The sequence below is a fragment of the Heterodontus francisci genome, chromosome 1 (assembly GCF_036365525.1).
Source record: "Heterodontus francisci isolate sHetFra1 chromosome 1, sHetFra1.hap1, whole genome shotgun sequence".
Classification (NCBI taxonomy): Eukaryota; Metazoa; Chordata; class Chondrichthyes; order Heterodontiformes; family Heterodontidae; genus Heterodontus; species Heterodontus francisci.
The window spans coordinates 38,119,040-38,139,938 of NC_090371.1; the positions used below are offsets into that span (position 1 = coordinate 38,119,040).

At 42.1% G+C, this 20,899-nt stretch overlaps 1 protein-coding gene across 3 annotated transcripts in view; it reads left to right on the plus strand.

The window, feature by feature from the left end:
* Nucleotides 1-500: 500 nt before the first annotated feature.
* Nucleotides 501-20,899, plus strand: part of fgfrl1a (fibroblast growth factor receptor like 1a) — a 357,680-nt gene continuing 337,281 nt past the window's right edge. Inside the window, exons 1-2 of one of the 3 annotated variants that reach the window (XM_068029362.1) lie at nt 501-1,134; nt 2,419-2,545. In XM_068029362.1, the coding sequence (XP_067885463.1) occupies nt 2,482-2,545 (64 nt within the window). In that variant the 5' untranslated portion in view covers nt 501-1,134; nt 2,419-2,481. The remainder of the gene's footprint in view (nt 1,135-2,418; nt 2,546-20,899) is intronic. The other 2 variants (XM_068029372.1, XM_068029353.1) reach the window with 2 other exon arrangements.

Below are 20,899 nucleotides of genomic sequence, written 5' to 3' on the forward strand. Positions count from 1 at the left end.
GAGAAGATGTTTTCACTTGTGGAGAGTCCAAAACTAGAAACCATAAATATGAGATAGTCACTAATAAATCCAATAAGGAATTCAGGAGAAACCTTAGACTGGTGGGAATGTGGCACTCGTTATTGCATGGATTGGTTAAGGCGAATAGCATAGATGCATTTAACGGGAAGCGTGAGGGAGAAATGAATAGAAGGACATGTCGCTTGGGTGAGATGAAGTAAATAGAGGAGGCTCCTGTGGGGCACAGACCGGTTGAGACCATAAATTCTGTGTAGCTGACGCTTTTCACCAACAGAATTTATTTATAATAAACATTTTCTTTCCATAGATTTGGATACTCTGCAGAGTTTTTTTGTGGTTGCTATATTTATAAGGCTGTTGCTGACAGGCACAGGAGCTCCAGCCCCTGTCAGTTTCAGCTCGCCGCTGATTGGCCCAAAGTTTGCCTGCTGAAACTGACTTGCTTGTAGCCTTTCGCGAAACACAAAAGACCGACCTCCCGGTTACAACTTGACGTGCTTTATTTTAAAACAAACACTCTGCAGAGAGAGGGAAGAGACGGGAACTGCAACAGTTGGTAACGCTTGGTTGCTTGGCGGTCTTTTATTTCTTGTTTCTTGGCAAGCTCAAGTTGCAATCCCTCTTTCCAGCTGTCCTTTAAAAAAAAACTTGAAAAGCGAAGGGAGCTGCCAATCGGAGAATTCAGGTATTTCTTTTGGACTGACTTGAAGCGATCTACAGGGCCCTATTGCTACCTTCGCCGCCGCAGTTGATAGGCAAACACACACACACACAGAGTTCTCTGGCCGCTTTGCGAAGAAATGGTCGCTCAGAGGGCGAAGAAAGTTTGACCTTTCACAGTGTAAAAATAAAACCAAGTCAGAACTGGAGTGTGCGGGAGATCAACTTATGTTGAAGTGAACTGACTTTGCGGTTCTGGTCCGAAAGTTCAAAGTTTAATCTCTTCCAGTGCGGAAGCGTTGGCACTGACCGACCGGACAAGCACATGTATGGATTGCCCCTGGATTTCAAAGGCGTGTGATTGATTTTTTTCTCTCTTTGCACAATATAAAATGGAAAGTCCATGTCTTAACCAGCGCCTGATAGTTCCAGTTCACACATCCGAGATTACAGGTACGTGGCAAGGGGAATACAGAGTGGCACGTAGACTTGTCTCTTTGTCGCTTTGTTTATTTATGGCCCTTCAGGCCGGTTTGTTTATTGATAATGAGAAACAACTTGCATTTACAGAGCGCCTTAATTTCACGACTTCCCAAAAGCGCAACCCAAGCAGTTTCACAAATGGAAAACCGTGTTAATATCGTGTCAGTTTCTCATCATATAAGGAGCGTGCACTTGCGACTGATTTTTGTTTTAAATACGCCAATCAGTCGGTGTTTGCTTGTGCTAAACACCCGTACAGCGGTCGGAGGTTCCATCCGTCACAAGCTCCATTCAGTATGTGCAGCCGCGGGCGATCTGTATCTGTGGATGTGATTAGTTCAGATAATTGTTGATAAGAGTTACCATCGCGGCTGCATCTACCAATGGTCCACTTTCCAGAAAGGGGTGGGGGTGTTTGAGTTGCCAGCTTGTAATCAGCGGTTATGTTATTGACCATTCCCCAAACTATATAAGACCGAGGCCTCTGCGGCAGCAGCCAGTTGCAGCATATATATATATATATATGTGTGTGTGTACGTGTGCGCATTTTTCCATGCATTGATTGTTCAGTTGTTTTACACCAAACTTTTCAAATGTTGCAAAAGTGCCATGCTGCATTGTATAATGTATCTTCGGAAATGACCAAGAGCACGTGGCAATGTGTACAGCCTCTGGTCATTCCTTTCCCCCTGAAGATCCCATCCTTTCGGCTACTTTGTAGCGTGTTTGGGTGCAAATCTGTGACAAATGACAAAGTATAATTACATGGCATGTTGGAGGCAGCCGTTGGTTTGTTTTGTATCCCCGGGGCACCGGGCATTAGCCAGCAATTGAGTCAAAGTTTGGTAGAAAGTGAAGGAGGGATCAGATAAGACGCGAAAACAATGATTTTCATTTTCTTTTTGAGATTTAATAACGTTCAGTAAAATATTGCTTTAAGAGCAAACGTTACAGATTTAATCTCAGATTCCCCCCCCCCCCCCCCCCCGCCCCCGCCAAGTAATGTAAGAACAGGAATGGCGTTTGCTCCTTGCTGTGCCGGTGGGAGTAAGTGGATGGATGTGGGTCTTTTCCTTCCGCAGTTTTTATTAAATACGATTCACTTTGCGAAACTAAGGGACGTTCGGAAAGATGAGCTGTGTAACCCCGGCTGACAGTCATGAGAACCTTTCATTTCCCTGGTGGGGATAGTGTGTACATCCTGCCTGTCTCTCACTCACTTCTGAAAGCAAAAATCCCTTCATTTATTTGCAGCCTGGAGAACGAGAAGAATATAAAGAAAGAATTTCGTTTGGCTTTGCTTTGAAGGGGGACATAATGGCATTTCTTCGACTGGTTTTCTTGATTTTGGGAGTCACGGCGCTTTCCGAGGGCGCACGGGGTGAGTACCCTGGGCTTCTGCATTGGGGTTGAATAATAGTGCTTTGGACAGTCTGCTGAGGTTTCATGTCTGGTTGGATGAACAGAGCAATCCTTTATAATATATATGGAGAGAATATATACATATATAGGGATTGCAATCTTTTACTTGGTTCCTCCTCAATTTACAATTTTCAAATGACATTGGGGTTAATTCAATGGTTTCTGGGTGTGAAATCCCACTTCTGCCTAAACAACGTTACACTTTTCAAAGATTCCTAATATCTAACCTGCTTACGCGTTTCTCTCTCATTCCCTGTCTCGCCTGTTTGCAAAGCGGAAAGTTAGCTAAAATTGCAATCAGGGGCTGGCGGACGGGACGTTCCAGCATGTGTGTAAAAAAAAAACGTCAGGTTGCTTCCAGTTCTCAAGCCTTAAGGCAAAGAAAACAATTGCATTCCTGCTGGGATAAAGCAGAGCCTCTCCCCCCGGTGTAATCCCTCTCTGGTTGCTGCTGCATTCCCGATAGACATGCAAACAAAACATCGCTTCGCCTCTCCGTGCGCAGCGCCGGCGTCCGGTTCACTTCCCCTTCAACTGCTCGTAATTTTTCCAATGATTCAATCCAGATGCTTCCCAGTGAACAAGTTTTCCTTCAATAAAATAAGAAAATAAAGGGATGAATTTCACACCGGGATGCGGTAGTTGTTATTTCCTGCAGCAGACTGACACAGTCATTTCGACACAGAAAGATCCCATTGCGCCTCTCTCCTGCCACATCCTTATCAGTTCCCGTGCAGTACACGACGAATCTTTAATGAATTAATACATTTCCAGGCTGATCAAAAACCGGGAATTATAACATCGACAACGGTTAGCAGTTCACGTTTATGAAAGCTAATCCAAGCTTTTAACCCTTACTCATGGGACAGCTGGAAAGCGATTCCGATTGAATCTGGTGTGCAAGGGGTGATCCCCATGCTGGCCCTTTGAGTTTGAGCTTACATTCCAGCCAGTCACGGAGCTGTGAACATTTACTGAGGCTCCGCCATTCTCTGGCCTCGTGATTTGTGATGTTTGCCATGAAAAATAATCTGATAGTTAACCACGGCGGCTATTTAAAAAGGAAGAAAGCGAATTTCTAATGTAGATTGGTCCAAGACATAGATGACACACTCATCTATCTATATGTATATCTATAGTTGTTTCATTACTGTTAGCTGCAGTTAAAGCTGATCCGATAGTTCCTCGGTTAAATAAACAGCGGATGTGAATTCTCTATCTTTTGTTGATTGCACAGCCTGCCCATTGTTTCAGGTTTAAAGACTGACAGATAACTAACAGTAATTATTTAATTGAACTATTGCAATTTGCAGGAAGAATTCCAGCCAATACTGGAGGCTACTTCCGCACAGCTTGTAAGAAAAACAAAACATTCCAACCTAATTTTCATTGTAATTCATTATATATGGGACCATCAGGGTCGAATTTGAAGTAGATGGTTGTAAAATTAGGTATTCCCATCCTGTATCTTTATCGTGCTTAAATTTCGGCTTAAAAGTTTCTGACAATGATTCATTTCACAGAACATTAATAAGCCCCTGAGTATTTTCTGTTAGTTTAATAATGTGAAGAGCACCGTTTTCGAAGCAGTCCATGAGTGTCTTTATGCAATGGGGAGACGGAAAGACTCCTGTACTTTTATTGATATAAATCCTATTATCTGCTTTGAGATCTATTCGCACTTGTTACACGCTGAAGGGGTGTTTTATTTCCCCCTTCCGTGAATATCGGAATGCGACGCAAACTGCACTCAAACTTCAAATAGATGGGCAGAAAAAGATGCATTTAAAAAAAAAATTCTCCAAAGTTATCCTGCTGGTATCTAGATACCAGATTCCTGCCACAAGGCTGAAGGCAGGTTGAGTGATTTGACGATTTTCTTCCCAATATGGTCCAGCGGGAATCAATACGATTTCCAACCCGTATTCCAATGAGAGTGGGATTGGGAGCGAGAGATTGGATGGATGGAGTCCTTGTGGGACTTGGCAAGTCCTTTCACTGAGTGTACTAGGTATATATATATATATATAGTTAAAAAGGAAATACTTTCCCAGGCACTGGGAAGAGCAAGGGAGTGGGACTCGCAGAGAGCCGGCACAGACACGATGGGCCGAGTGCTGTGTAAATCAATGATCTACATGGAGTTTTAAAACACCATTGATGCCGGCTTGTTGCGCTGTGAAAGCGAATGTTGATTTGCCAGAGAATAGAAGAATAGGGCCTTGGAATTAGACGAACATGATCTGAGCAGAGGGCGGAACGTGGGACTAAAGGATCGAGCTGAACGGGCCGTATGGCTTTTCCCGCTCTAACCGTGCCCCTGTTTGGTTTAGATGGCACTGTAACCCAGTATGTGTACATCGCTCGCTGCAGTTACTCATTCGTGCAGATGGTGTAGGTATTTACCAGCCTGGTGGAGTTATTTTGAGTTGTGGAGCCTAACACAACTGGCTGTCACACTTTAATTCTGTTCAATGACTGTGTGCTTTTAAAGGAGGTTAAAGGTAACAGGAAAGATGTTCATTCCAATGACTGCTTTTATGGTAACGCTGCAACAGGTTTGGGAAACTAAACCTGTTCCCCTTTAATATTATCTCTTGGCCTGGAGTTTGGAGTGTTAAAGGGTAGGACGTGCTGGTCCCGTCCGGGAATGCGTTTGCAGCGCTGGTGGCAATTTACGGGACAAAGGGTGAAAGGGGGAAGATCTTTGGGTAGACGGAGCTGCACATTAGTTGAGATGAGGTTGTTACCCAGCAGGTGAAGAAACATGTTTGTTTATCCTGACAAATTTTGATGGATGGGGAGCCATAAACTTCTCGGACAAGGGGACTACACACAAACAGGCGCGCGCACACACACACACACTCCAACAATCTTTCGGGATTTTTGCTGGGATTCCCGATGTAAATACTTCATGGAATAATGTCTGAAACATATATTAGCAAATACTGTAGTTACGTAAAACTATAGAAATCTTTCAGAAAACAATGTTAACTTCAGGATGAAAAATATGCCTATGTTCTGATGTTCTGTGATCGTTTATCGGATGAACTCCTCGCGTAACACCCGTCTTCCCTGACCAATGATGACACACCCGAGTTCTGTATAAAGGTCCATTTGGAGCCTAGTTAGTGTTGCTGCTGAAAAGGTGTTTAATTCAGAGTTTACCAACAGTCATTGGGTAAATTCTACAGTCTGCGTTAATAGTCGTGCCTGTTACACATGTATCAGGCTGCTTTTACATAGAACTACATAGAATTTACAGAATCGGGCTTTCCGCCTAACTGGTATATTCCGGCCAGCCTCCTCCTAAGCTACTTTGTCTAAACCTATCAGCGTACCTCTATTTATTTTCCCCTCATGCATCTACCTTCCTCTTACATGCATCTATAATAATCGCCTAAACAACTCTGGGTAAAGACGTTTTTCCTGAATTTCCATTGGATTTATTCGTGATTATCTTGTTTTTATGATTTCTAGTCTTGATCTCCCCACAAGTGGAAACATTTTCTCTATATCTATGCTATCAAACCTATTAAAAATTTAAATAATTCTATTAGATCGCCCCTCAGCCTTCTCTTTTCCCGAGAAAAAAGCCCCATCCTGCCCAGTTTAACCTGATAACACGCTCAGAAAGACACCCGTAAGCACCCATGTGAGGCACTTTTTCAAATGTACTTGACTGCAGTATAGTGTAAGGTGCACGGTGATGGATGACAGCGCTGGTAGTTTTGACTAATATGAAACCATTCCAACGGCATATGGTGAGGCCCCGCCATCTGTTGGATTTAACGCAACGCCTCGTCTGAACGCAGCATCCGCACTTGTACATTTTGTTGTGCGTTGTGGGAGAACTCAAACTTCCACAAGAAATTGCTCGGACTGCTCGAGTTGGGAGGCAACTGGTGGGCTGGTTAACTCGGAGGAGATCAAGTTCCATTTCTGCAGTGGCGCTGACATTCGACACTGTATGATTCAACCCAGCGCCCGAATCAGGCAAATCTCTGAATCCCTCCTTTTCCGTGGTTTAGAAATAACACTCTGCAATTTATTTTCGCTTTACGATTGGGAGTTCTGATGACTATTGTTGCAGCATATTGTTCCTGTGTTTTGGAATCCAGTTCCGCCATCCATTCTTTTTTTGTCTCTCTCAATCCTTGAAGATATCCAACTCAGGGAATTCTATAAACCCTTCGTATCATTTCACCCCAAACCTCTTTTCTTTCAAACCCGTTTCGTTCACAAACACCTTTAATTGCGGTGTTTATACTCAAGTTTATCATCACGACTGCCTGCAGTAGAGGGATTTACATAATTTACTGTGTTGAAAAAAACGTTAGGAAGGCATTTTTTTAGCACGCCCGTCCCCCACGAAACAACAGACGATGTTTGAAGAGTTTGACTTCGTTTAGCCAGAATAATAGTGATTATGGAGTGCAGCCCCTCCATTCAAAGAGAGACAAAAACCATCCGTTTACAGCTTTTCTGAGCACATGGCTCGATCCTTGCCGGCGGATGCGACTCGAGGAAATTGTTGTCGCAGCTTTATTTCAATAATTTCTCGAGGAAGTAGATAAGGTTTAATGAACTGGGACCTGATTCCAGGATTTCCCCGTCTACATTGCTCGTCGCTGCTTGAAGCTCAATTCTCAGATGTAGAATAACAATATTTCTGAGGTTGGAAACACGTGGGTGAAATTGACCTTTTTTTGAGATACAGCACTGAAACAGGCCCTTCGGCCCATCGAGTCTGTGCCGACCAACAACCACTCATTTATACTAATCCTACATTAACCCCATGTCCCCTACCATTCTCTTACCTACACCAGGGGCAGTTTACAATGGCCAATTTACCCATCAACCTGCAAGTCTTTGGCTGTGGGAAGAAACCAGAGCACCTGGTGGGGACCCACACAGTCACAGAGAGAACTTGCAAACTCCACACAGGCAGCACCCAGAACTGAACCCAGTTCACTGGAGCTGTTAGGCTGTGGTGCTAACCACTGCACCACTGTGCCACGCATTCGTTCAATGCAAAGGTTTCAATCTTTATTTCTGAACCCAGAGACCAATATTTTTCTTTAGACTGCATACACATTTTCACACACAAACTCATTCACACATTCACTCACACACACACTCACTCAGATACACTCAAACACACACTCACTCAGATACACTCAGACACACACTCACATTCTCTCGCACACACACACACACATTCTCAGACACACACATTCTCACATACACACATTCTCACACACTCACGCATTCTCTCTCACACACAATCACATTCTCACTTACACTTTCTCACACACACACATGCTAAATGCTGGCCCAGCCAGCGATGCCCACACCTCACAAAATGAATTTTAAAAATTCACATTCTCACACACATTCTCACTGACACACGCTCACTCACATTCTCTCACACACAAACACTCATATTCTCACACACTCACTCCCTCACACATTCTCTCACACATAAACACACTCACTCACATTCGCACACCCACACAAACTCATTCACACATTCTCACACAGACACTCATTCACATATACACACACACACTCACATTCTCACACACACATTCATACACTCTCACACATTCTCACACAGACACTCATTCACATATACACACACACACACATTCTCACACACACATTCATACACTCTCACACATTCTCACACACACATTCATACACTCTCACACATTCTCACACACACATTCATACACTCTCACACATTCTCACACACGTATTCACTCACTCACTCACTCACATTCGCACAGTCACACATACTCACAGATTCTCAGACACATACAAACTCAGTCACACATTCTCACACACACTCAGGGCTGGATTTTATTTGCGCATCACCTTCTGACACAGAAGTGCCGCTGCACAACCCCTGCAACGGCGTCTGGTGCCATCACACTGGTGCTGGCGCCATTTTTAATGGGCTTTAAGCCCTCAGCAAAGATTTAAATTTTAAAACCTGTATTAGTGTTAATTTTTATTAAGTAAATACTTATGTGATGGAGGCCCTTTCCCAAACCCCACAAATTTTTTATTTTATTTCCAAAATATACTTTATTCATAAACATCTGTAAAAATTACATTGCCAGACAGTTTCCAAACAGCACCAAAAAATACAAACATTGCAAGGGAGATCAGTTTCCTTCAATACTGTCATGAGTTCCTTCCCAACCCTTCCTTTTCACAATTGTCATGTCAATTACAGTTTTACATTTACAGCAATTGAGAATATTACCGATACAGTTCGAGGGGTTTCCCATGGATCCAGCCCCTCAGTCCAGCTTGGTGGGGGAATCTTACACTGTGGTCTTTCCCCATTGAGCCTTTGCTGCGGCTGCCCCAAGCTTTAGTGCGTCCCTCAACACGTAGTCCTGGACCCCACAATGGTCTTTGCATTGCCCTATATTAACAAAAATTAATTTATGTCTGACCGGAACTTTCCCCCCCAACTTGCTCACAGTTACCCTTCAAACCCTTCCTACCATCCCCACAGCCAATACAAATTGTTTTCCCTGCTCCCCTACCCCTCCCATCCTGAAAATTTTACTCCTCCCCCCCTCCCCACCAGGTTCTCGAGAGGCGTGCAAGGTGCGATCGGTGGCCGTAAAATCAACATGGGACGGCCACTGCCAGTTCATTTACATCTATTTAAGGTTAATTTAAATATTTAGATGTGGTTGACTTTTAACTGTCTTCTGAAATGGCCGAGCAAGCCATTCAGTTGTCAAGGGTAATTAGGGATGGGCAACAAATGCTAGCCCTGCCAGTGACGTCCACATCCCATGAAAGAATAAAAAAAACACAGGCAGATATTAAAGTGGGTGAGATTTTGACTCACTCAGAACTCATTCACTTGCACGATGATAAAATTGGGCACATGTAATATTAATATTCACTCACTCACACACACATATTCATCAATCATGCTCCCCAGCATGCTGGTTCCTTTGGCCCTATTCAAGAGGCATTCCTGCCCAGCTTCCAGTTGGGGTGGATATGGTGGGGAGCTGGGGCTGATATAATAAAAAGGGACATGCTGTCAAGCTGACTGGATTTTCCTGATCCCAAAACTGTTATCATAATGTCATCACGACACACAATATAGCTTGATTATGAATTAAGAAAACAAAGGAATTTGCATTGAACAGATTCCAAGCACTTTGTGATAATTGATATCACAGGCCCACATTACAGATATTCCATGGCCTTACTGGTGATTGCTGTTCCAGGAATATAGGCTTCCTCCTTAACACTCGCAAAAAAACATTTGGTCAACAAAGTCTGCACAAACTTTTGATATGCTACTCTGTGCTGGCTATCAGAGGATGCATTTCAAATGTGTTCTTATATAAAAAAGGCATTTATAATGAGTTGAAATTTGATGATATTTTGAATAATCCTGGAGTAATGATGAGCTCAGACACTTCAGTATGGTACGGCTAAATGGAGTGATACCTTTAGTTAGTATGCAGTTACAGCTGGTAATAAAGAAGGCTAATGGAATGCTATCTTTTATTATGAGAGGAATTGAAAATAAAAGTAAAGATATTATGCTTCAATTATACAGGGCATTGGTGACAACACATCTCGAATACTGTGTGCAGTTTTGGTCTCCTTATTTAAGGAATGATGTAAATGCGTTGGAGACAGTTCAGAGGAGGTTTACTAGAATGATACCTGGAATGAGTTGCTTGTCTTATGAGAAAAGATTGGACAGACTGGGCTTGTTTTCACTGGAGTTCAGAAGAGTGAGGGGAAGCTTTATTGAAGTTTATAAGATCCTGAACGGTCTTGACAAGGTGGATGTGGAGAGGATGTTTCCTCTTGTGGGTGAATCCAGAACTAGGGGGTATTGTTTTAAAATTAGGGGTCGCCCTTTTAGGACAGAGATGAGCAGAATTTTTTTCTCTCAGAGGGTTGTGCGACTCTGGACTCTCTGCCTCAGAAGGTGGTGGAGGCAGGATCATTGAATAATTTTAAGACGGTGGTAGATAGATCCTTGTTAGGCAAGAGAATCAAGGGTTATCAGGGGTAGATGGGAGTGTGGATCAGATCAGCCATGATCTTATTGAATGGCGGAACAGGCTAGAGGGGCCGAATGGCCAACGTCTGCTCCTAATTCATATGCTCGTATGTTTAAGCTATGCTGCGTTCGCCTCTGTTATCAACTAACAAGTCAAACAAGTCAATTTATTCAAAAAGGACTTTTAGCTGGGTGAACTAAAATGGCAGTCCCACAAGTACAAAAAGTGAGGCACAATTCTTGCTGCATTTGATTGGAAATGACAACACATGGACAATCGATTTCCTCGAGCCTGCTGTAAAAGTCATGGTTCACCACAATGGTGCTGAGGGGACGTCTGCGCAGAAATATGATACCAGCTCAAATGAATTAACCGAGGAATGCAGATGCCAGCAAATACTACAAACATGTGAAGGATAGCTGGGGATTGTGAATCCAAATTTTGGCAGCAGCTGCTAGGATTGCACGGTTCTTGTACAGAAGGAATTTTGTTTTAAACGCATTTCGACAAGAAGTAACGCGAGCGTCTGGGATCCCAACAAATAATTGAAACGCTCAGGTTTGTTACTTAAGAAATGTTCGCCCTTTCGGTACTTTAGGTTCTGGTCCAGCTTGGCAAGCTTTTCCACTCATCTCAAAGGCCGAAAATGATGTGAATCAAAGGCAAGTGGTGAGAAAAGAAGGCGCTGCGTTAACGGGTGGGGGGTTAAAGCATCATTGGAGCCGGACGGTGTTAGTGCAGATATTTTGCTTACTTCACAGGATGGCATAGATAATTAAGCCACTGTCCTTTCATCTCAGGAAACTGTCTTTAAGTCCAGCCTGGTGAACAAATGGGATGAAGGTCTCTCTTTCTCTCTCTCTTTCCTGCTCTAATTCTCCCTCTCTCTAGCAGCTGTTTATAGCTCTAAGTGAAATGAGATGAGGGTACAGTTTCAATCAAGCTCCCAAGTCCGCAGCATAAAACTCCTCCTACTTTGTCACCAGTTGGGGAATCTCACTGAAGCCAATGTATGAGCTTCATATGGTGCACTGGTGCAGTAGGGGGTCTTGGAGTCTGGATATGCACCTTAAGTGCTGTAAGCTGCAGGGCTATGGACCAAATGCTGGAAGGTGGGATTAGAATAGGTGGATCATTTTTCGGCCAGCACAGACACGATGGGCCAAGTGGCCTCTTTCTGTGCCTTAATCTTTCTATGATTCTACTCTTTTCTGAGATGGTGGCTCCACGTTCAATTTAATATCTGCTGCACCTGTCACTGACTTTAATAAAGGGGAAAATGATGACATTTCACATCATTGTCATTTCTGAGACTAATATTTTATTACAAAAAGAGAATCCAGTTCTGCGGAAGCTTCTGTTGTGGCCATCTTGGTTCAGTTATGATGAAATTGGTGAATTCCCAGTGATTGAGTCCTGCAGAAATGAAACGTCTTCCCTCAGGGCAAAAAAAAGGTGATTCATCCGACAAGCTGGTGGACTCAAAGTTAGTTAGGCGTCAATGTCTTAGTGGGTCATCCACCACATTAAGCAGATGAGTAGACATGGAAAGCAGCAATAGGGAGAAAAGGAAACATGGGAGGCAGAGCAGAAAATACATGGCTTAACCAAAAACAAACTTCACAGAGAATAATAAAACTGGGTAAAATATGGTGGTCAAAATAAGAAAAGAAAGACATTGTGCGTTTCATTACCCTCAGGCTGCTCCAACATGTTTTACAACCAATGAAGTGTAGTTACTGTTGTAATATACGAAACACAGCAGCCAATTTGCACCCAGCAAGCTCCCACAAACAGCAATGTGATAATGACCCAGCTAATCTGATTTATTGATATTGGTTGAAGGATAAATATTGACCTGGGCATTTGGGAAGAACACCCCCACTCTTCACTGAATAGCCACATGGGATCTTCTCTGTGCACATAAGAGGGCAGATGTGACCTCAGTTAAACGTCTCATCTGAAAATGGAAAACCTTTATTGAGAGGCAGGTTTTTGTGCTAGTAACGGCACACAACCCGTGCTGAATCTTTGGCTGAGCTTGAGGGGAGAGGTCAGGTCAGAGGTACAGGCCTGTCCAGACTCCACCAATGGACTCTGGAATAACAGGTCAGAACCCCTAGCGAGGTTCAATTGGCTTTCCACTTTGATGAAAAAATATGTTGACTGCCACCAGCTGTTATTTCTGTCACTTTACAAATGAGATGTTGAAATGTAACCACGGACTCTTGGGCAGGTTTTCTATTTTCCATTCGTTCTACCTGTCAATTAATGTCAAGCACATGCATTTCACAATAAAGAAAGCTTTACTAAACTGACAGTTATACACAGCAGCCTTTGCTGACTTGAGAAAGGCATCTCTTTAGGAAACTGTATTTTCTGAACTGGATTGCAAACCATAGGAAGTTACTGCAGACAAAAAAAAATCTTATTCCAGACACTGTGACTGGGATCTGGCCTGTTTAATCCATCTTACTCTGCAGCCAATCCTCTCACCAATTTCACAAACTGGTGGGCAGATGGATACTTTTATCCCTCCAGCTGTTTCAATATTGACTGACAGAAAACATGAAATAGTATTATTGCTAATCCCTGTGTTTAGTGGATTACATAAAGGATACACATTAGGCACTAGTACTTTACAGCAAAGATACAATTCATTAACCTCACAACTATTGGGCATGCAGATGCAAACTAATGATGCCAGGCATGATGTGGGGAGGTTATTTTTTGGAAATCACTGCTCCCCAAAGTGGCTGTTATTTCCAGAACAAACTAAGTACTAAAAAAGTCTTTGCATGAAATTATATAATTTTGTGTTGGGTTACCCCGAATAATTTTTTTTGATTATTTGTTCATGGGATATGGATGTTGCTGGCAAGGCCAGCATTTACTGCCCACCCTTATTTGCCCTTGAGAAGATGGTGGTGAACCACCTTCTTGCACCGCTGCAGTCTGTGTGGTGTAGGTACTCCCACAGTGCTGTTAGGGAGGGACTTCCAAGATATTGACCCGGTGACAATGAAAGAATATATCAGCGAACCCAGGGCGGAATTGGCCTAACCAGCATAAAGGATTGGGGAATTTTAAGTGTGAGTTACACCTGAAACCAGTTACATTTTTATTTTTTCACTGGCTCAAGATTTATTTCACCCTGCCCACAGAACTGGCCAAGATTCCAATTTAAAATTGTGAGGCTCCACTAATTGTGCTGGTTCCAGCAGGCTCTTCAAATCACATTGATTTTTTCATAGGTGCACAGGCCATAGTAGGAACATTATTAAAAGTTTATTCAAATCAAAACTATTGAATTTACTAAGAAAATATTAATTTACTAATGAAACTGTTAAAATGGTTCAGTTTGCTTTTTGAAGGCTCTTGATTTAAAATCAGGTTATTTATTCACAATAGAGGATTAGACACCATTATTAAAAATGCTTATTTTTGCTGATAAACCTATTTTCAGCTGTATTAATAAAAGTGCACCAGGTTACCACTTTTAAATACGTCGAGGAATAGTTTTTAATGGAAATGAAGAGAAAAGGAAACGACTGCATTGCCCAATTTTGCTGCTTCATTGAAAATCTTACATTTGTGATCAAGCAAATGATTTTTAGCAGAAACCTAAACTGAAATCTAACCAGCATGATTTCAAGTGCATTTTAGGTGCAATTGTCAAATTGTCGAAACTCTGTCCCTTTTTTTATTTGGCAGAACATTTCCTCCATTAGCTATTTGTGCCTCAATCATAAACAGGTTGTTTATTTTTTATCGTTGCATTTTGACAACTGTTTGAAATGCCTTCTAAAAGAAAACCTTCCTGTGATCCTGCTTTTAGCTCAAAATTGAACTCCCCGCCTTCACTCTTGTTCCTTTCCTATAGCATTTCCGATGTACCGGAAGAGCTTCTTCCTGTACACCCAGGAAATACTATAAAAATGCAGGTTCTTGCTGTTCACACTTGGAATTTCAGCACAAGTGGTGAACATAGGAGGCTGTCCTTTCAGTCCTTTGTCAATGTTGGGTGAAGTTGGTGTTATGAATGTAATGTGAAAGGTTGCAGGTGTGCTGCATAATATCAGATCATTCAACACAGAAGAAAGAAACAATGAAAATAATCATTTTAAACTGCCTGGATATAAAAAAAATCAAACTAAACAGAAAGAAAACACATCAGGTTAGAGTGGTTCACAAAAAAATTAAAATCCCTGTCCTAACAGGTTGAATAAAAAAAAATGTAGTTCCAATGATGATTGGATAAAGGCGAAGACCGATGAACATAATTCACTGGTCTGCACTCCAGACATGTTGTATAATTTAATCTACAAACTGTAAGTGGTATTTCCCTTGAGGAGAACTTTTTTGGCAAGTTTATATTATACAAAACCACTTCAAATAGAAGTGGTTATGTATGTGTTGGCTGCTGCTGCTCTGGAATTTGCCCTGTTTACATTGCAATGTGGATTTCGGAGCATTAGCTGGACCACTAGAACAATTGTGCCTGGGCAATCTTGGGGATGTACCATTGTTTAAAAGTTGCAAATCATAACACTTGCTCGTCTGGCCTGAAGGATACCAGAATAGCACTGCAGGAGAAGCCCAGAGCAATAGGACTGGGAAAGACCACTATAAACCATCTGACTGCTTCCAAAGTTAAACAAAAGCACCATACTGTACTCTTGCTCATATCTCTCAACTGCCTCTTCCCCAGTAAAGCTGTCCAGCTCCCTCTTGAATTTGTTGACAGTGAGCCATGTCTACTTTATTTAAAAAAGAAAAGAGTTAACAAAGTGAGCGTTGGTCCTATAGAAAGTGAGTCTGGGGAATTAATAATGGATAATAAAGAGATGGCAGAAGAATAAAACAGATATTTTGCATCGGTCTTCACTTTTGAGGATACAAGTAACATCCCAGTATTAGCTGTAAGTCAGAAAATGGAAGGAAGAGAGGAACGCAAGAAAATTACAATCACCAGGGAAGTGATACCGAACAAATTGTTGGAGCTGCGGGCTGACAAGTCCCTGGGTCCTGATGGATTTCATCCTGGGTGTTAAAAGAAATGGCTAGTGAGATAGTTGATGCATTAGTTTTAATTTTCCAAAATTCCTTAGATTCGGGGAAGGTTCCATTTGGTTGAAAAAAGCGAATAACTCCTTTATTCAAAAAGGAGGGAGACAGAAAGCAGGAAACTACAGGCTAGTTAGCTTAATATCTGTCTTAGGGAAAATGTTAGAAGCTATTATTAAAGACGGTATAGCAGGGCATTTAGAAAAATTCAAGGTAATCAGGCAGAGTCAACATGTTTTAGTGAAAGAGAAATCATTTTTAACCAATTTATTGGAGTACTCTGAAGGGGTTACATGTGTTGTGGATAAAGGAAAACCAGTGGATGTACTGTACTTAGATTTCCAGAAGGCATTTGATAAGGTGCCACATCAAAGGTTATTGCAGAAAATAAAAGCTTATGGTGTAGGGGGTAACATATTGGCATGGGTAGAAGATTGGCTAGCCAAGGAAATAGAGTAGGCATAAATGGGCCATTTTCTGGTTGGCAAGATGTGACCAGTGATGTGCCACAGGGATCTGTGCTGGGGCCTCAACTTTTTACAATTTATATAAATGACTTAGATGAAGGACCAAAGGTATGGTTGCTAAATTTGCTGATGACACAAGGATAGGTAGGAAAGTAACTTGTGAAAAGGACATAATGGGGCTACAAAAGGATATAGTTAGGTTAAGTGTGTGGGCAAAGACCTGGCAAATGGAATATATTGTGGGAAAGAGTGAAATTGCCCACTTTTGCAGGAAGAATAAAAAATAAGCATATTATCTAAATGGTGAGAGATTGTAGAGCTCTGAAATGCAGAGGGATCTGGGTGTCCTAGTGCATGAATCGCAAAAGGTTAGTATGCAGGTACAGCACGTAGTTAGGAAAGCTAATAGAATGTTATTGTTTATTGCGAGGGGGATTGAATACAAAAGTAGGGAGGTTATGCTTCAGCTATACAAGGCATTGGTGAGACAACATCTGGAGTACTGTGTACAGTACGGGTCTCCTTATTTAAGGAAGGATGTAAATGCGTTGGAGGCAGTACAGAGAAGGTTTACCAGACTAATACCTGGAATGGGCGAGCTGTCTTACGAGGAAAGATTGGACAGGCTAGGCTTGTATCCGCTGGAATTTAGAAGAGTAAGAAGTGACTTGATTGAAGCATAAATGATCCTGAGGGATCTTGACAGGGTGGATGTGGAAAGGATGTTTCCCCTTGTGGAAGTATCTAGAACTAGGAGTCACTGTTTAAAAATAAAGGGTCGCCTATTTAAGATGAGGAGAAATTTTTTCTCTCAGAGGGTCGTGAATCTTTGGAATTCTCTTCCTCAAAAGGCGGTGGAAGCAGAGTATTTGAATATTTTTAAGGCAGAGGTATATAGATTCTTGATAAGCAAGGGAGTGGAAGGTTATTGGGGGAGGTGGAAGTGTGGAGTATTCAGTTCAGCCATGAATTTATTGCATGGCGAAGCAGGCTCGAAGGGCCGAGTGGCCTACTCCTGCTTCTAATTCGTATGTTCATATGTTCTCCCTAGGTAATCTTCACCACATATTCACCATCCTATTTGTGAATTAGTTAAATTCAAACCATCACTTCACCTTCCTTCTTCTGAGTTGGAGTCAGTGTCACTGGTTTAGACTTTATGGCCCTGTCAAACAATTTGTTCAAGTTTTGTTTAAATATAATATTTTTTCAAGATTTTGTGCTAATATATTATATATTATACTATATTATATATCTTATATTTGTTATACTATAGTCTTTTACATTCCATTATATATATGTTCCTAAGAATCTTGAAAACATTAAACAATTCTTCCCTTAGGCTCCTTTGCTCCAGTATTAACATCCTCATCTGATTTCGTCTGTCCTTGTAGCTCAGATTCGTGAAACCTATTGTTAGTTTAATTGCCCTTATCTGCATTCTAGAACATAAGAAGCAGGAGCAGAGTAGGCCATCCGGCCCCTCAAGCCTGCCCCGCTATTCAATAAGATCATGACTGATCTGTCCCAAGCCTATAAGAACAGGCATCTCTCCCCATGAGAGAGTAACAGTTGGTAATGTAGCGCTTGAGGGTCACCACTCCGCAAGCATGGTGCAAAGTGAGAAGGCAGGCCTCCATAAACTACCACAGGTGGTACAGGGATGTGAACCCACACTGTTCCTGTTTTTTTTATATTATACTCTAGCTGTCTAGCCAACTGAGCGAACCAACCCCCTCGCTGTCCATTTAAAACTAGCTCAAAGCTACCATAGTGTGGTGACCAGAATTGTAAACAGTATCAAACTAATGCTTTCTCTTAACCCCTTGGATTTAATTTCAAAATACTTCAAGATTTTGCTTGAATTCTTCACTATTGCTGCAGACTATAGTGTTGATTTCAATAAACCAAAATTCCTCCATATTTTGTGTCCTACAATCTACTATTGCTCACTTTATAGTACAATAGGTATTATTTGGACCATCGTGACTGGGCTAAACCTTCTGAAAGGGCAACTAATTTAGTCAGATTTACTTCTCCATCTACACTCCCACTTACATTTTTATGTTTTCCATGGCTTATTCCTCTTTCCTAGTCTTACCACTTTGTATTGGCCCACATTGAAAAACATTTGCCACTTGTTGATCCAATTCCCCAATCTATCCAAAACGCTCTGTGTTTGTTCCTTGTTATTTGAGACCAGTCCCTTCAAGATTTTATTGGCAGAAAATGTAGTCATCATTGTTTCTGTCTCATGCTGGAATCATTATGTACAATGTAAACAATAATGGCCTTAAGGTTGATATCTGAAGCACCACACTGATTGCCTTCTTCCATTCCGACAGAGCTTCAGATATCACCACTCTTCACTAATTGAACCAATTCATTTTCCACTCATAAAACTTCACACTATCTCATACTTTCAGACCTTCTGGATGAATCACTTCTGCATAGAATCTTAAAAGCTTTATTAAACTATCGTATATATATTTATATATATTTAAATGTCCACTAATTTCACTAACCAGTTGGTCCATTATCTCTTCAAGGAAAATCTTCAAGGAATGTCAGATGTGACATAAAGCAAATTTGATTCCCTTTCATTGGTTCTTATTATTCTAGATGCTTTATTATACCTTCCACAAGATAGCTTCTTTTTCTTCCAGTACAGATGTTAGGTTTGCTGGCTTGTAATTTTCAGGGTTATCTTTATGCATCCTTGTTATTCATGAGCACCATTCCCCAATTCACGGGCAATATTTTGGTTTGCAATGAATTCCTAAAAGATTGCAAGAATCTGACTGATTTTCATCAGCCAATTCCTTTCCCAATGTTGGCAGAATGAACTATGAGTGGCAGCAATTGCCTGGAAAATGTGGCCACCCCTTCCCCTACTCCAACTACAACCAGAAAAATATGTCAACTTACATTCATCAGCATCCTCTGATGACATGAAGGAAAACAACAGCAGGAATTTTTGTCGGAAGGGGATAAGTCCCAACGTCAGAATCAAATATTGGGCCCTGAGTCCACACGGCAGCAGTAGGACCACAGCAGCAATCTTCCCAGCAGCGGCTTCTTAATTGGCCACCGCCAGGCCCCGCCGTCCAATTAGGGACAGCGGGCTGGATCTCCACACTGCTGGCCCAATCAAAGGACCGGCATCTCTGCAGCTTCGGCAGCGCCACCGAGAAAGATGGCTGCTGCTGAGGCTGCAAGGAGAATGAGAGGACACTTCTATTTTTTTCTCTGCTGGGGCCAGGCAGGCAGGCTGCGGCGATCGGAGGGCTAGCCCCTCCATTGGCGGCATCGGGACTACGAGGGTGGCCTTTGCCACTAGGGGCCCACTTCTTGGGCCATGGAGCCTCCGGATGCGTTAGCCTCCTCCAAGCAGCTGGCGCTTTCCCCACATGGTGAGGGACTGCTCTGCCGCTGGCAAAATGCCAGCAGGCCGGGTAAAGGGTTCTTAATTAGACCTTTAATTCTCTAAATTGGCCACCCACCTCTGCTCTTGGGCAGACAAGCTGTTGCCATTCCTGCCACTGGTAAAATGGCTGGATGGCAGGAGTTGGTCAGGGGGCGCTTCCGATGCAGTTCCCTTGCATTTGAGCAACACTTCTCTGCCTCCTAGCCTGCCACCTGGGGGCCAGTAAAATCTCACCCAATGTCTTCAGGCAGCACTGAACATTTGATTTACACTATAGCACTTCTGCAATCCTAGTCACTACCTAGCTGTGTTGTGTATAGAAATGCCATGTTATTCTGTTTTAATATAAAGACAATGCAGTGTATAACTGAACAAAGACATAAAGATATTATAAGGAATTGCTTAATTCATAAATTTATTTGCTGTCCACTGTAGGTTTTAATAGGGCTAACTAAACTTAATGGGGTATAAATTTGTCTCGGGAGGTAGTGCAGAATGGGAGGTACCACATTGCCCACCTGTGATACTTCAATGGAGCTGAATACCTGGCAGGATGTATAACAGGTGATTCGGGTGATGCTGCCTGTCTTGCATTACACCCCAAGGATGAATTTCTGCCCCAATATGCGTTTGTGTCTCTGCCTCTTCTGGACCAGTGACTTGTGATGATGGGTACAGAGGTGCAGGCAGCACCCTGGCACCTCATTTGCATTTACCCGCTGGTCGGAGAAATTCCATGTATACCTTAATATAATGTATGTTTTTCTTCAACACATTCACGGAGTATTAGATCCTTAATAGCGACTGGAGAGGATAAAAAGTGGCTCCTGCCAGCTTCCCTCCCCCCACCCCACCCCCCCAAACCCATCTATGCTTAACCAGATTGATATAATTGCCACAAACAATATGATCAGGATACGCTCGGTAAAGACCCACCAGTCCCTAGAGTGAGACTTGACTTCTTGATGAATGGAGGGCTCTATAGAGAGTGCTTGTAAATACATGCTTTTAATGAGTAATTGATTTCACTAAAAACAAAATACATTACAGTGAAGCTTACCTCGTCTTGTCTTACCTGTAGATAAGCCAACACCTTTAATTCAAAAAACTCTTTTTTATCACCCCCATTCCTAAGTGTGTTTTGAATACACTTGAAGCATTCGGTCACTAAAAGTAAATGGAGCAAAAGATGCTTTAATATATTTATTTCTACATATAAATATTGAACTATATTCAAATAAACTATTCCTTTCTGCTTATGTAATCCCAGCCACCCACTTGGCTTGTGT